Source organism: Mytilus galloprovincialis, chromosome 3, assembly GCF_965363235.1.
Source record: "Mytilus galloprovincialis chromosome 3, xbMytGall1.hap1.1, whole genome shotgun sequence".
In the NCBI taxonomy this organism is placed as follows: domain Eukaryota; kingdom Metazoa; phylum Mollusca; class Bivalvia; order Mytilida; family Mytilidae; genus Mytilus; species Mytilus galloprovincialis.
In genome coordinates, this window is record NC_134840.1 from 8,573,056 (window position 1) to 8,589,838 (window position 16,783).

General features: G+C 33.5%; 2 protein-coding genes across 3 annotated transcripts in view; one reads left to right on the plus strand and one right to left on the minus strand.

The window, feature by feature from the left end:
- Positions 1-15,198, minus strand: LOC143067120 (mannose-P-dolichol utilization defect 1 protein-like). Of its 2 annotated transcripts, none has more exons than XM_076240171.1 (5): positions 15,082-15,198; positions 12,765-12,830; positions 8,272-8,552; positions 1,974-2,178; positions 1-1,084 (listed from the first exon to the last, which is right to left on the minus strand). In XM_076240171.1, exons 3-5 carry the CDS (start codon positions 8,511-8,513, stop codon positions 863-865), a joined length of 669 nt encoding a protein of 222 aa, XP_076096286.1. In that variant the 5' UTR covers positions 8,514-8,552; positions 12,765-12,830; positions 15,082-15,198; the 3' UTR covers positions 1-862. The 2 variants fall into 2 exon arrangements, with proteins under 2 accessions (XP_076096286.1, XP_076096285.1); XM_076240170.1 differs by having other exon boundaries at positions 8,272-8,404; positions 15,082-15,194.
- Positions 14,962-16,783, plus strand: part of LOC143067118 (D-beta-hydroxybutyrate dehydrogenase-like) — an 18,469-nt gene continuing 16,647 nt past the window's right edge. Inside the window, exon 1 of the mRNA XM_076240168.1 lies at positions 14,962-15,026. The gene's annotated coding sequence lies outside the window, so the exon portion shown is untranslated. The remainder of the gene's footprint in view (positions 15,027-16,783) is intronic.

Consider the following 16,783-nt stretch of genomic DNA (forward strand, 5'->3'; position numbering starts at 1 on the left):
AACTTTATATGTTGTTTATTTTAATTGATAAATTAAAACTTTATAACATGTTAGTATAATTTATCAGCAGTAATAAAGTCAAGTCGGATAAATTTGTGTCTTGAAAGTCTGCATTTCACTGATATAATATCCTATGAAGACTATTGGATGGATAAATGGCAACTTTGAATCTGCTTCTTAACAAAATATATCAGTGAAAATCAGACTGACAAAAAAGTCTTCGATTTATAGGTGTTACCAATGTTTTAAATTAAAGATTCATCATATATATCTAACACATGATTTCTTGCAATGTATGAGTAACGTTCAATGTAAAAATCTGAAATATTCGTTGGATTGATCTTATATTCATATAGGCTCATTGTAATTTCCAACTATAAGAATATCTTTTCTCTAAATCCTACAGAATCAAATTTTAGCACTATACTTACTTCTCAAGAACATCGAAGTAATACAGTGAGTGATGGTCAAATTATATGATTTTAAAAAGACTGGCATTGTTTGTACCCAACAGGTAGAGAGTGTTGTGTTAAGTATGTGATTAAACTGAACACTAATAAATGCATAATCATATTATTATTCAAACAATAACACCAACAATTAAAATATGTAAAATATAACAAGAACATGTCCAACAATGCTTATTTTAAAACTTTATATATATTATACATGCATAGCATGTTTGGTGCTTTATCTTAATCTTCAAACATCTGTCAAAATTGCATCAGTTAATTTTTTTTATTAATAACAGAAGACAAACATATGTCCCCTATATCAATAAATAATGTAACAGAAAAGTGATATTTTTCCTTGTTAAGCTCAATTGTAAATATGTGCCCAAATTTTATTGCATAAAATGTTTCTATTCAGTCTTCTTCTTACTGTTCCAGTAGTATATGACTTGAGCTGTAATTAAACCATTAAACAAAGTAGACATTACATATGTCATAATGACCAGGTTGTCTCCAGTTTCCTGTATGGATGTGAATATTCTAGTGATAGCTCCTGAGAACAACAAGAACACTGTAATAGCTGACAACTGACCAGTACTACCATTTCTATAATTAGCTACAACCTGGAGCAACTACAAAATAAATAAAAAATGAAATCTTTTATTTTGTAAAATTTAGATCGTTGATTGAATTCTGTAACATATACAAACAAGAAAATAGGAAATAATCAACAGAAAATTTAAGGAATATATCATAGCCAGATTAATCATTTAATTTCTATAGGTCCTACATGTACTATATTACAATGTATATTGACACATAAAAGCCTTTCATTTGTGGAAATCAACCTTTTGTAAAATAATTCCTTATTTATAGCCTCTTTACCTTTAACATTAAATTCTGCAATTTCAAGCATTCATTGCTCATTTGTCTTAATTTCAAATGAAGTGACAATCATTTCATGTCAAAGCTACATGTAGACCTTACCCTGACTTGTGTTGAAAAATTCAACAGACATTCAATTGCATATTAGAGCAAATTGGTTACCAAAACAGGTTCTTCTTATCACAGCAATGGGCCAAATATGTCCTCCTATGCACTTTCATTTGTTTGTTTTATTACTTAATTTTTTTTTTAACACACATTTTAAAGTGATCCCTAGTCATGCTAGTCCTTAATCTTTTATGTGATATCAGAATTACAAAATGTTTCTAAAACCCCAATGATTTGTATGTTCATGCAAGATGGGAGTATACATGTATAGTATACAATATCGTCTGAGTAGACAAGACAAGACAAGTTTATTAATACAAATGGGTTTTCATCTTGAAACCGGGATTTGTTAACAATTAAAATTTTGTAAAATTCCTAGTTTAAAAGAAAGTTTTAACAAGCCCCAAAATTGGATGATAAACAAAACAGTCCAACAAATTTCATGTAATCTGCTTTAATAGAGAATGAATGTTTTAACACTGTGGAATAAAGCAGGAATATCCTTAAGTTCTAAGGTTGAAAACTTACCTTACTTAAACAGAGTATGAATATGTTAACACTCTGGAATAAAGATAGGATATTCATTGGTACTAATGGTGACATTAAATAAGCCATGATTAAGGTGTACACCAATGTAAAACCAATAGATCCTATAAGATTTCCTCCATAAAATAACACTAAAGCTGCAATCAATCCAGTCTGGATGGCTAAAAATAAACCCTCACCATAGGCACTGAAAAGTAATAAGTTTTATTAAGTATAAGTATTATTTTAGGCCTTTAATGAATATTCAATAGGCAATGATTTCATGCAAAATCAGGACAAGAAACTATTAATAGTTCAGGGATCTCCATGGATGAAAATTGAACGATGGAGGAACTTTCAGCAACACGAACCGTGTCTACGCCGTACAGTGTAGCGTGATCGAAAGTATTTCATCCCTCCATCTAAGGAATGGTGAACAAGCTAATTCATTGCTTATTTAAATTATATTTATTTGAATTTTCATTATAGAAGTATCAATATTTTCATTAATTGCCGTTTGTAACCATTCAATTGTCAAGCCTTCTTGTTCCCCCCTTAGTCGAGAATGACCAAAAACTGTCATGAAGGTCCCTATGTAATTTTCTTGCTAATTTTGGTGATTGTTATGGGGGGTAAAAATCATGTGGAGCTTGTTTTCACAGACACTGTCAAATTCAGAAGTCATGAACCGGTATGGCTGATTTGCAGCAACAACAAAACGATTCATAATCGTATTTGGGTTATGTAAAAGGTTGAAGAGATTTGTTAAGCAAATGTTGACAAATGAAAAAGTTTTTAATGACTTTATCTAGCAAATTGATGCAATGCAATAGGCATCTTTCGAGTCTGACTATAAACCGGAAACACAGATGTATCAATTTGATTGTAAACTATGAAATGAATTTGGAATTACGATACGGTATTTCTTCACAGTTTTTTACTTCTTATCTTTTAAAGTAATTCTATATTATCATTACAGCAGTACTCGAGTTATGTGCGATGAAATAATATTAATGTGTTACATCTTATTTTGTACTTCTTAAATCAAAGAGCTGAAAGCTCTGAAGAAAAATGACGCCACTGTCTCTAATATTGGGATAGTTTTTATGCAAGTCTTGATTTTCACATACCGTAATTAGTTTAACAATGCAACATGTCTCGTAAGCATATAATTGATATTCGTATATGTGTGTGTGTGTGAAGTGAAGGTGACAACTGGCTGTTTTTTAAGACAAATGAATAGGTCAAGACTACCTGAATTGTACAAATAAATACCGTAGAAAGGCTTGTATATTTCTCACTGGTACATAGTCTGAATCCGGGTCCGTTTGCGCCCACTCATGTTCGCCCCCTTTCACTTTCACACCCTAAATGTTCGCACCCAATCTTCATTGGTTTTGTGTTTAATAACTCTGTAAGCAAGTGTTTTCTTATAAGTATAATTGTTGTCATTGTCTCAAAATAAAGTGAGACAGCATTTTTATTTGTGTTGAATAAATCTTAATCATGTTTTGGATAGCGTATTGTTAAAAATAATAATAATCCTTTCTAATTAAAGTGGTATTTTGTCAACGTTTTATTTTGTGTTGAATAACTCTTAATCATGTTTTGGTTAGTGTATTGCTATAACTTTGTTTCATTGACTTCTTTCAAAATGAAGTGAGATTCTGACTATGTTTTTTTCTGTGTGTTGAATAGATTTTATCATGTTTTGGTTATAATAGTGGATTGCTATATTTTATTGTTTCGTTGTTTCAGATCAAACGGACCAAGCTGTTAAAAACAATTATCTTTTGTGTTTTTCCTTTAAAATCTTCAATGTTTTACTCATACCAAGCTATAAATACATTCAGTATTTACACCAAAGCAATTTAAAACAACAATCATGATTTTCCAATTATTCAACTTGAATTTGAATTAAAATTGAGCGCGAATGAGTAGAGTGCGAACGGACCTTGGGTGCGAACGTGCGAGGTGCGAACCTGCAAGGTGCGAAAGTGTATTGGGCGCGAACAGACCTGATACCACAAAATATTAAGTAAATAATCTTTTTGTTACTGTTATCAAAGGTCTAATGAAACTCAGGTAATTTCAAACATTTGTCAAAGAATTCTATTCAAACCGGCACCTGGTTAAATTGGCACCTGGACAAATCAGCACCTGGTTAAATCGACACCTGATATAGTCAATTCGTCACCCATGTTAAATATATATTTTAACAGTATTTTAAGCAAAAAGAGTAAAAATAAGTAAGGGGTTGCCAGAATTTTTTTCAGTATTTAAGCAAAAAGAGTTAAATACTAACTTTCACATTTTTGGGTGTTCATTGTACATTTTGTATATATTTATTTTTCTCAACTAAATGACATTTTTGGTGTATTTTTAATGATATATATATGAGTAGTCAAAATAATTATTACGTCTGGCAAGGCTTTTTTAATTTTATTCTGGGACACCTTTCTATGACCGCAAGGCTATGTTAATTTTTTTCTGGGACGCCTTCCTACGAACTTCGTAGGAAGACGTCACAGAAAAAAAATAAAATAGCCTTGCCAGACGTCATAATTATTTGGACTAATATATGAGATATTGGATATTTTTATGCATTATCTAAACCAGTTGAGCATTTTACAGGATTGTTTGTTTAATGCTTTTTAAACTTTACTGAAAAAAAAAACACCTTAAATTTGCTTATTATTTGGCATGAAAGTTTGATTTATTGAAAGGGACTCATAGTTTTCCATTTTTTTTTTTAATAATTGTCTAATTGTTAAAACAACAGCTTGGGTAAGGGCTTCGTTGTTTACCTTTATAAACAACAACATAATTTCACTTTGGTTTCGTTGTTTACCTAAATACACAACAACATATTCACTATGTACTTGGTAACAGTTATTAATTAATTGAATAGAAAATATTATAACAAATATTATTGGATGCCGAATTGACGTCAAATAGGTGCCGATTTGACTAGATGCCAATTTAACCAGGTGCCGACTTGACTTGTACGTTTCAATTCCTCTGCGATCGTTTGCGGTATTTTCTTGAGAAAAACCTATTTTCCATCATCAAAGAGAAGAAGAAACTGCTTGAAAATGATTCTGGAACGCTTCATGATTGTTAAAATAAGTTAAATTCACTCAAAAAACAATTTTAAAACTTGCGATGTTTAAACAGGAAGTTTCAAAAGCACGTGTAAAAAAAGAAATTAACCGGTGAGAGTGGAAATCCGTACATAACAGATATCACTATAGTACGACTTTGAAAGCAAAACAGTTCCATCCTTTTGTAAAATAGTCTTTAATATACCTATCACATTAATGTTTGAAGGGTCTTAAGCTTATTCAAACCATAAAAGTCGGTATGAAACACCAAAACGGAATGAACAATAACCGATTACGTTTTGTAGTTTACAAATTCTAAACTGGTTCCCGTCAAACTACAACACTTTGTCAGAGTGAAGTGGAATACAAGCAGAAACCAGTTAGTTTGTAAACTGGTTCCTGGCTGATTACTACACAATGACCTCTCATGCATAATTAATGATAACACAAGCAGATTCCAGTTTGTATAGAAAATAGTAAATACGAAACCAAGCGCGGTAGGCAGAGAAATGTAATGAAGTTCAGGTCGCCAGTAATGGAACAATGACTGCGTCATTTTCCAAAAAGGGGATGCTGATTGCGTAAGTCAAAATAAAAGCATGTGTTTGACTTGTTAAATTGTTTGTAACAGGATTATTAATAAAAGTTGTTTAATCTAAACTATCATAAGCATTTGCTGAAACTTAGTTGAATAATTCGAGAAATGAATCGTCTATCTTCACTCAAAAAACAATTTTAAAACTTGCGATGTTTAAACAGGAAGTTTCAAAAGCACGTGTAAAAAAAGAAATTAACCGGTGAGAGTGGAAATCCGTACATAACAGATATCACTATAGTACGACTTTGAAAGCAAAACAGTTCCATCCTTTTGTAAAATAGTCTTTAATATACCTATCACATTAATGTTTGAAGGGTCTTAAGCTTATTCAAACCATAAAAGTCGGTATGAAACACCAAAACGGAATGAACAATAACCGATTACGTTTTGTAGTTTACAAATTCTAAACTGGTTCCCGTCAAACTACAACACTTTGTCAGAGTGAAGTGGAATACAAGCAGAAACCAGTTAGTTTGTAAACTGGTTCCTGGCTGATTACTACACAATGACCTCTCATGCATAATTAATGATAACACAAGCAGATTCCAGTTTGTATAGAAAATAGTAAATACGAAACCAAGCGCGGTAGGCAGAGAAATGTAATGAAGTTCAGGTCGCCAGTAATGGAACAATGACTGCGTCATTTTCCAAAAAGGGGATGCTGATTGCGTAAGTCAAAATAAAAGCATGTGTTTGACTTGTTAAATTGTTTGTAACAGGATTATTAATAAAAGTTGTTTAATCTAAACTATCATAAGCATTTGCTGAAACTTAGTTGAATAATTCGAGAAATGAATCGTCTATCTTCAGATAGTATTCTCCTGTCTGGTTTGTTGATCTACCTGTACTAACAAGCTCAGGAACAAGTGATTAGCGATCTTAATCCGGATACCCCTCAGGCGTTAGAACTGTATTGGATTAGAATATAACAAGAATGTGTCCATAGTACACAGATGCCCCACTCCCATTATCATTTTCTATGTTCAGTGGACCGTGAAATTGGGATAAAACATATAATTTGGCATTTAAATTAGAAAGATCATAACCTAAGGAACATGTGTACAAAGTTTCAAGTTGATTGGACTTCAACTAAATCAAAAACTACCTTGACCAAAAACTTTAACCTGAAACTTGCACTATCATTTTCTATGTTCAGTGGACCGTGAAATTGGGGTCAAAAGTATAATTTGGCAATTAAATTAGAAAGATCATATCATAGTGTACATGTGTACTAAGTTTTAAGTTGATTGGACTTCAACTTCATCAAAAACTACCTTGACCAAAAACTTTAACCTGAAACTTGCACTATCATTTTCTATGTTCAGTGGACAGTGAAATCAGGGTCAAATGTCTAATTTGACAATTAAATTAGAAAGATCATATCATAGGGAACATGTGTACTAAGTTTAAAGTTGATTGGACTTCAACTAAATCAAAAACTACCTTGACCAAAAACTTTAACCTGAAACTTGCACTATCATTTTCTATGTTCAGTGGACCGTGAAATTGGGGTCAAAAGTCTAATTTGGCAAATAAATTAGAAAGATCATATCATAGTAAACATGTGTACTAAGTTTGAAGTTGATTGGACTTCAACTAAATCAAAAACTACCTTGACCAAAAACTTTAACCTGAAACTTGCACTATCATTTTCTATGTTCAGTGGACCGTGAAATTGGGGTCAAAAGTCTAATTTGGCAATTAAATTAGAAAGATCATATCATAGTGAACATGTGTACTAAGTTTGAAGTTGATTGGACTTCAACTTCATCATAAACTACCTTGACCAAAAACTTTAACCTGAACGAACGAACAGACGGACACACAGACCAGAAAACATAATGCCCCTCTACTATCGTAGGTGGGGCATAAAAAGCCTAAGGTTTATGCAATAACATGCATTTGGTTATTATTGCTAAAAAAATGGCGTCTGGGCTTTTAAAAATGATAACAGTTTTGAACGATGGCGGAGAACAATTTAACGATGGCACGGGTCACTTGACGATGGCGCAAGACATTTGAACAATTGCAGGGCACCATCATTAAACAGGCCATGGAGATCCCTGATAATTAACACAATACATGTAGGTAAATTCTGGTACAGCAGGTATGCTTTGACTAGAAATTTAGACTTACACTGGGAAACAATAGTGTGTTTGATAATAGCAGATATATTGTCAAAAACAGACATCCTTCAGACTCTACCAAAGACTGGTGGCAAGGGATCTACACTCTATGTTTCTTTTAAACTGGACTTTAATTTGGTTTAAAAATTGATGATTTTGTCAAATTTTGCAAAAAATTTCCGTTTTGCAATTATTTGGGATGTAAAATTCAACATTTTAAAATAAAAACTTGACAAAAGAGAGTTCTATTTCACTTTCTCACATGGTTTTTCGTCAATTTAAAACACTTTTAATCTTGAACAGTTGAAATATTGAACTTAATAAACCAAACTTACTCCTTTATCTTACTTTTTATACACCTATTTTTTCAATCCTTTTATTTATGCTCCCTAAAAATCATTCACATGATGTATAACCAGCCTGTATTACTTTGGTTGTGATGGTTTTTGAATGAAAAAGAATTAAAATCTTACCTGAATGGAAAACTTTTCTGGAAGCCATAGGAATAGTTTGCCGATATAGCTATTAATTCAAACATGATACTTGACAAACTGATTCCCTGTCCACTCTTAGCCTTTACAATCTTTAAAATCTGAGGCAGTTTTACTGAAAAACAGAACAGTGAGGTTAAACTTGTCCACTCTTCGCCTTTACAATCTTTAAAATCTGTGGCAGTTTGACTGAAAAACAGAACAGTGAGGTAAAACTTCTCCATTCTTAGCCTTTACAATCTTTAAAATCTGTGGCAGTTTGACTGAAAAACAAAACAGTCAGGTTAAACTTTCTCAATTCTTAGTCTGTATTATGTTTTAAATATGTAGCAGTTTGACTGAAAAACAGAACAGTCAGGTTGAACTTCTCCACTCTTAGTCTGTATTATGTTTTAAATATGTAGCAGTTTTACTGAAAAACAGAACTATCTGAACAGTATGGGAAAACTTCTCTGATATTAGCAAACAACTAGATGCTCCGCATAGGTCGAAACCTGAACAGTTGGGGCAAGTATGGACACAACATTCAAGCTTGATACAGCTCTGAATTTAGATTATGATTAAATAGTTGACACAGCAAAGGTTTCTGACACAGAATGAATGTGGTCTAACAAACTTAAAAATGTTTTTTTTTTGCTTTTGAGCAGTACTCTATGCTGTTGAATATAAATCCCCTCAAAAAAAAATATTTGAAGAAAAATTCTTTTTAATTTCTGAAATCTGAAATGAAAAGTTCTACCCTCCCCCCCTTTCCAACCCCTCCACTTTTTTTTATTACCTCCCCCATTCTCTTATTCCAAAAATAATCTCAATTCAAATTTCTAATTAAGTTGGCAACAATAACTACTCATTTAAGTACATCATAAAGTATTAAAATATAAAATAACTTACAGTCATGGTTAAAATTAATATTGATTAACAGTAACTTCTAAAAATAAATTTACAGCTACACATCTCAAGACAATTATCACTTTCTTAACATAATTTTCAAGCAGTGTAAGGGAGGTAATCAAGTAATCAAACATATATATATATATATATATATATATAACAGTATTCTTCAAATTTTAATTGGAATTGGATTACCTCCCTTACACTGCTTTTAATTGTGTTAATTGTCCTTTAACCAGAAAACCCCTTGTTTAAACCCCCCCCTTTTTTTGGCCCCTAATTGCTTAATGATTTGATCCATTACCCCCTGTAACCATCCCTTTGTCGTATGGAAACTTGTGGTATAATTTCAGAGAGATTTATACACTTAAACACAAGTTATTGACTGAAAACTACAAAAAATGTTTATTTTGGCCTCTTTTTTGGCCCCTCACTTATTGAAAAAACCCTTGGCGCAAGAACCGAAAAACTCAATTCCAGCCTTTCCTTTGTAGTAAGAAACCTTGTAGTATAATTTCAGAGAGATCCATACACTTAAACACAAGTTATTGTCTGTAAACTAGAAAAATGCTTCTTTTTGGAACTTTTTGGGCCCCTTTTTCCTAAATGTTCAGGGATATTAACCCCAAACTGACACCAAGCCTTCCCTTCATTATATGGAACATTGTGGTACAATGTCAGAGAGATCCATACAGTTAAACATAAGTTATTGTCCTGAAACTTAAAAAATGCTTGTTTTAGGCCCCTTTTTGGCCCTTAATTCCTAGACTGTTTACCCCCAGTGATATTGTTGTCTTTTTTGAACACTACGTCTGCCGTTTTTTATTGGGAAAAATGCATATTTTTTTTATTGAAATTGGGAAATTTGTATATTTCATTCTAAACACATCTCTAATTTTTGCTGACCTCTGCTGTCTTTTTTGCACTGTTTTTTCATGTATATTTTGGTTGTCAGGCATTTTCATCCTGAAAGGTACTTTTTGGAGAGGGGAAAGAAACAGAAGCAATGATGGTACTTAATGCATTGAAAACCACATGTGTTACAACCACCATGATGATTCTGATCAGAAACCGGATCTCAAAAGTGCTTTCTTATATCAAAATAATAACATGAATACGATATTTACAAACATTACTACCAATGCCATCACTGTTTGGGGAAATTGTAAAACTTTTTGGGAGGAATTTAAAGCAATTTTTTTAGTAATTGGGAATCTTCTCTAGGGGAAAAAGCTGAATTTCGGCTGTTAATTGAGGCAAACAATATCACTGGCCCCAAAACCCTTACAATAAATCCCAACCTTCTACTTAATGGTATGAACATAGTGGTATAATTTCAGAGTAATTGAAATACTTATAAATGCACAACTAATTGTTTAGACAAATGTATGTAAAAACTGCATTTTACCCCTATGTTCTATTTTTAGCCATGACGGCCATCTTGGTTGGTTGGCCGGGTCACCGGACACATTTTTTAAACTAGATACCCCAATGATGATTGTGGTCAAGTTTGGTTAAATTTGGCCCAGTAGTTTCAGAGGAGAAGATTTTTCTAAAAGATTACTAAGATTTACGAAAAATGGTTAAAAATTGACTATAAAGGGCAATAACTCCTAAAGAGGTCAACTGACCATTTTGGTCATGAGACTTATTTTTAGATCTTACTTTGCTGAACATTATTGCTGTTTACAGTTTATTTCTATCTATAATAATATTCAAGATAATAACCAAAAACAGCAAAATTTCCTTAAAATTACCATTTCAGGGGCAGCAACCCAACAACGGAATGTCCGATTCATCTGAAATTTCAGGGCAGATACATCTTGACCTGATGAACAATTTTACCCATGTCAGATTTGCTCTAAATGCTTTGGCTTTTGAGTTATAAGCCAAAAACTGCATTTTACCCCTATGTTCTATTTTTAGCCATGGCGGCCATCTTGGTTGGTTGGGCGGGTCACCGGACACATTTTTTAAACTAGATACCCCAATGATGATTATGGCCGAGTTTGGTTAAATTTGGCCCAGTAGTTTCAGAGGAGAAGATTTTTCTAAAAGATTACTAAGATTTACGAAAAATGGTTAAAAATTGACTATAAAGGGCAATAACTCCTAAAGAGGTCAACTGACCATTTTGGTCATGTAGACTTATTTGTAGATCTTACTTTGCTGAACATTATTGCTGTTTACAGTTTATCTCAATCTATAATAATATTCAAGATAATAACCAAAAACAGCAAAATTTCCTTAAAATTACCATTTCAGGGGCAGCAATCCAACAACGAAATGTCCGATTCATCTGAAAATTTCAGGGCAGATAGATCTTGACCTGATAAACAATATTACCCCATCAGATTTGCTCTAAATGCTTTGGTTTTTGAGTTATAAGCCAAAAACTGCATTTTACCCCTATGTTCTATTTTTAGCCATGACGGCCATCTTGGTTGGTTGGCCGGGTCACCGGACACATTTTTTAAACTAGATACCCCAATGATGATTGTGGTCAAGTTTGGTTAAATTTGGCCCAGTAGTTTCAGAGGAGAAGATTTTTCTAAAAGATTACTAAGATTTACGAAAAATGGTTAAAAATTGACTATAAAGGGCAATAACTCCTAAAGAGGTCAACTGACCATTTTGGTCATGTAGACTTATTTGTAGATCTTACTTTGCTGAACATTATTGCTGTTTACAGTTTATCTCAATCTATAATAATATTCAAGATAATAACCAAAAACAGCAAAATTTTCTTAAAATTACCATTTCAGGGGCAGCAATCCAACAACGAAATGTCCGATTCATCTGAAAATTTCAGGGCAGATAGATCTTGACCTGATGAACAATATTACCCCAGTCAGATTTGCTCTAAATGCTTTAGTTTTTGAGTTATAAGCCAAAAACTGCATTTTACCCCTATGTTCTATTTTTAGCCATGGTGGCCATCTTGGTTGGTTGGCCAGGTCACCGGACACATTTTTTAAACTAGATACCCCAATGATGATTGTGGCCAAGTTTGGTTAAATTTGGCCCAGTAGTTTCAGAGGAGAAGATTTTTGTAAAAGTTAACGCAGGACGACGACAGACGACGATGACGGACGACAACGGACGCCAAGTGATGAGAAAAGCTCACTTGGCCTTTCGGCCAGGTGAGCTTAAAATGTAAAAGTTTCTTTAATGTACCAGCCACACTTTGAAGTTGTGTTGAATAATGATGTCAAGTCTCATCCCTGACCTCCAACAGGTTTGAGAAGGAAGAGAGCAGAAACAATTTCGTACATATGCACAGAGAATCAATCTCAAATGCTGAAGTGCAACAAAATTTAAGTAATAACTTTCTGTACCTGTAACCACGCTTTTTGGTAGTGGTAAATAATCATGCCAAGTTTAATCACTGTTCGATATATAAACTCCTTATTATTTAAGACCATTTTTTCACCTCTAAATGTCTTTCCTGGGTTGTTTTTTTAGTAAATGTCATTCAGTCATATCATACAACACCCCTCCTTTCATTCTTAAAAATAAGTGTCACTTCTAAGGTGGCTTTAGGTCCGGTAAAATGTAAAGATACTTAATTGCTGTCATCTTACCAAGAATGGATCCTAAAATGATACCAAACCCTAGGCACTTGCTGATAACAACCTTCGCACAAGCACCTGAAAATAAGAAAGATAACATATAAAATAGTAAAACTAACATATCCAGATCATGCAATGCTTGCCTTTATTTTAGATGTATTGTAACTGTATTTAATTGCCAATAGCCTTCCTTGTGTTTTATCTTAAACGATTGAGCATGACTTTTTTTCCTGATGCCATGCCATTTTTCTTTCTAAAATTTGACGCCGGTCCAGGTATTTGGTTTTTCGCTGATCAAAGAGGGACAAGCATTGACTAAAATTGGTTGCATGTTATTTCATGAAGACAATATTTAGCCCTTCCACAAGACTCGAGAGGGTACATCAAATCATACTTTATTTCGGAAAAATAAGTGTGTCACTTCATTAGAACGTGATGAAAGTTGCCTCAAGTAAATTTGTAATTCATTTATTGCATCAAAAACGTCATATTCCTTTCCAAATTGAATTGAGTGCCATTGTTTATTTTTGTAAATTTTTCATCCGCCATTGAAATATTTGTACGAAAAGGGTTTAGAGTCGCGAAACAAACCAGCTATGAATGAGATCCTGTTTCTTACAATAATGACTATGGACACATTCATGAACGGCATAGCTGATGGACATTAGTTAGATTATAAATTTGATTAATGTAAACATTTCCATGTATATCAATGTACTGTATACATGTACATGTATGCATTGTTTCAAATTATGTATTAAAGATGCTTAATAACCTTGAGAGCAGAGACTATTATACTAATATCGTTATATTATGTACCAGCTTAACTTTATATGTTATATTGTTAATTTATATATATCTTTTTAACATGTTTAAGGAGAAACACTGAATATATGTATAACTTCCTAGTATGTTTATGTGCCCTGTTTGTTATAGTCGATGCGCAAAGTGCCCTTTTGGTATAAAAATGACCATGCCTTTATTTAGTTCAAGATAAAGACAAAAATATACATGTAGGTATAAAAGAAGGTAAGGAAGAGAACTCTTTCTTGATAATTTCATCTCTCTATAGATAAATGTACAAATATATGTACGTAGATTCCTTCATCAACAGAGCACCCCTTGAGAGCTGCAAGGGTACAGTGGCATCCATGTACACTCCCTATCAGGATTAAGGGAGATGTGTCACTAGCATATTTACAATGTTTTAATATTTACAAGGACAATCCCCACCCCAACACGAGGGAGTGTTAGGACACCCATCAGAGTCTGTAACTATGGTAGAGGAAGCTGAAGTACCCGGAGAGAACTACCAGGCTGCTCGGCGGGAACAGACAAACCAAAGAGATACATTGTATCAGCAGATTGATCTCCAGGTCAAAGTCATGAGCAACTTAAACCAACTGTGGCCCTCATAGTACCATTATAGTTTAAACCCCGGTCTGGGTACCAGAGAACGTGTGAAGGTTATAATCACTCTTCTGTTGTATGATATTTTTAGCACCCTGAGTGAGAATCGAACTTGGGACCTTCAGCACTGTAGCCATCGGTCTTATTAACCACTAAACCAGAACTTAGTGTAGACATGATAGAATGGTAATCACTCTATATACATTATATATATACACAAGTCTAAATTGAAAACTACGTTCAAACCTATGATTGCGTTGGATAAAAACCACAATTTTTATATGTGTGCATGTAAAACAAATTTCATTGTAGAAGGGTCTAAATACAGCAAAAACAACATTTTCCAAAAGACCAAAAAAGTGAAAAAGTATATTTAAACAAAACACATTTAACTAACAGGTTGAACAACTGGTGTTCTTTAATCCTGCTGACATTTAACTCGTCTAAACATCAACCCAACAATGTCATGAATGTTAGATCTGTAAATTTGCTTTCGCAAATTTTTTGTTCTTCTCTGGCCGGGATTCGAACCCATGCTACTGAAATATCATGACACCTAATCGCCTGAACTGTAGCCGTCCCACTAGACCACACGACCATCTGGGCTTCACATATATATACAGTGTAATTACAGACACCAGAACCCTTTGAATATTTACATGATTTAAGAATTTTCTAATATTCTACTCAACCTCTTTGGATTTTCACAAATAAAGGTTTAGTACACTTTTAGAAGTCTTATTCACAGGTTTCCTGTTGTCTGTCCCGGGATTTATTCGTGTCCGACCAATGTTTGTTTGCGTTTTTATAGATTTACAAGGGTCCAAACTCCACAGCAGATTTGCCGGTGTTGTTTTAATTGAGGTATAGTTCCCATTTAACAATTATATATAGAAAGAATTATTTAATAACGATTTACCATCAAAGAAATTAAGGTCTACAAAGTATTTGTCAAAGCACGGCTGTGGTACAAGTATTTGAACAGCTTTTTCAAGCATTGTTGAATTGTCATCCGCCATAGTTGTTTTTATAGAAAAGGAAATGATTGTCGGTCGTCGACGTTGTCACGTTCCGGAATTGTTTTTTTTTTATACTTATTTACAAGTGTGGACACAAATCTGTGTGGATAGTATGTTTGGTAGTTTGACAGTGTTATATATGACAAAAGGAGTTCTAACGTTATGTTTTTATATCAAAATCTTATGTCAATATGTCCTATAAAAATATAAAGCTGTTCTACGAGCATATTTTGTTCTAGCAAATTTTTTTTTAAAACAAATAAAAAAGGCTCCAAAATAAAGAAAAATGAAAATTTTGCATAAAAAGGTGAGCGAAAGATACGAGATGGACATTCAGACTTATGGATAGAAAACAAATTGACAACACCATGGCTAAAAGAGAAAACAAACAAAGAGACAAATAATAGTAAAGCCCCGGTCACACCTTAACGGATAGCGCGGACAGACGGGGTCCAATGTATGTGGTAATCGTCCGTTGGATGTACGTTCGACATTCGGTCGTTTCCGTTTCTTGTACGTTGCATATCCTGTGTGTGTCCGTTATGCATTCGTTACGCGTCCGTTTAATTTAGTCAGTACATCCAAGGACTCCCAACGGATAACTATTTTGTCAACGGAAAACTTTTTTTCATCCGTTAGGCGTCCGTTCGTGCTATCCGGAAAGGTGTAACCACACCATAAACAAGTCCCAACACAGAAAATTAAAGACTAAGCAACACGAACCCCACCAAAAACTTTGGGTGAGGCTCAGGTGCAGTCTGGAAGGCAGATCTTGCTCCACATGTGGCGGCAACCGTCGTGTTGCTCATATTATTACACAGCCGGTAAATCGTCTAATTTGGTAGGTCATATTCGTGAATAGGAACGGGATTGTAGTTACGATATAAGGAACATGTCAGATTTATCTGTGAAACGGATATTCCGTAGCAGTCAACCAACTCGTGATGGCGTCCGTAAAATTTACGAAGGGATGATTTAAACTTCACCATTTGGAACTCTTGGTTTAATAGCTTCCTTGTGAGTAGCAACCCTCTATCAAGGAAATAATGATCACAACTTGCCTGGGACCAGATACATTTACTTGTAATAGTAATTGTAATAATGTATCTGCTGGCACTGTTATATACGTTTGTTGTCTCTGATCAGTTCTCGATCGTTGTAGACTCTGTTATGTGCAACTAATTATCTATGATCCTTTTATATTTTTCGTTCAAAAATTTAACCATTAAAAATCGAATTTTACCAAGAAAACGGTGAAATGGAAAGAGTCTTGGGGCTTCCCATCATTTTCAACAGAATGACTTATCAATACAAACATATGTATTTTTGCAGTATTATGTCTATTATAGACACGTCATAATAAGCAATGATTGAATGTATTGATTTTAAAGAAATGCCACTATTAATTTGATACTTACAAACCAACAATGACTCGGCTAACACAACAAACTTTAAGTTACTTAAGGAGTTGAACATTAATACATGCTTCCTTTGTAAATTTGGATTTATTTGTGATTATAATGAGGACGCTTCCATAAACAAGATGAATAATTCTTCGAATGAAGCGATGAGAAAAAGCATAAGCATATTTAACAGGCGCTA

What these genes read in the sequence shown, in the direction of transcription:
- LOC143067120 (XM_076240170.1), bottom strand. Translation starts at nt 15,181, where the DNA reads ATGGCGGATGACAATTCAACAATGCTTGAAAAAGCTGTTCAAATACTT. An exon ending in CAGAAAAGTTTTCCATTCAG is followed by an intron (nt 2,179 to 8,271) that starts GTAAGATTTTAA and finishes ATTACTTTTCAG; the next exon opens with TGCCTATGGTGAGGGTTTAT. An exon ending in TCATACTCTGTTTAAGTAAG is followed by an intron (nt 1,085 to 1,973) that starts GTAAGTTTTCAA and finishes TTTATTTTGTAG; the next exon opens with TTGCTCCAGGTTGTAGCTAA.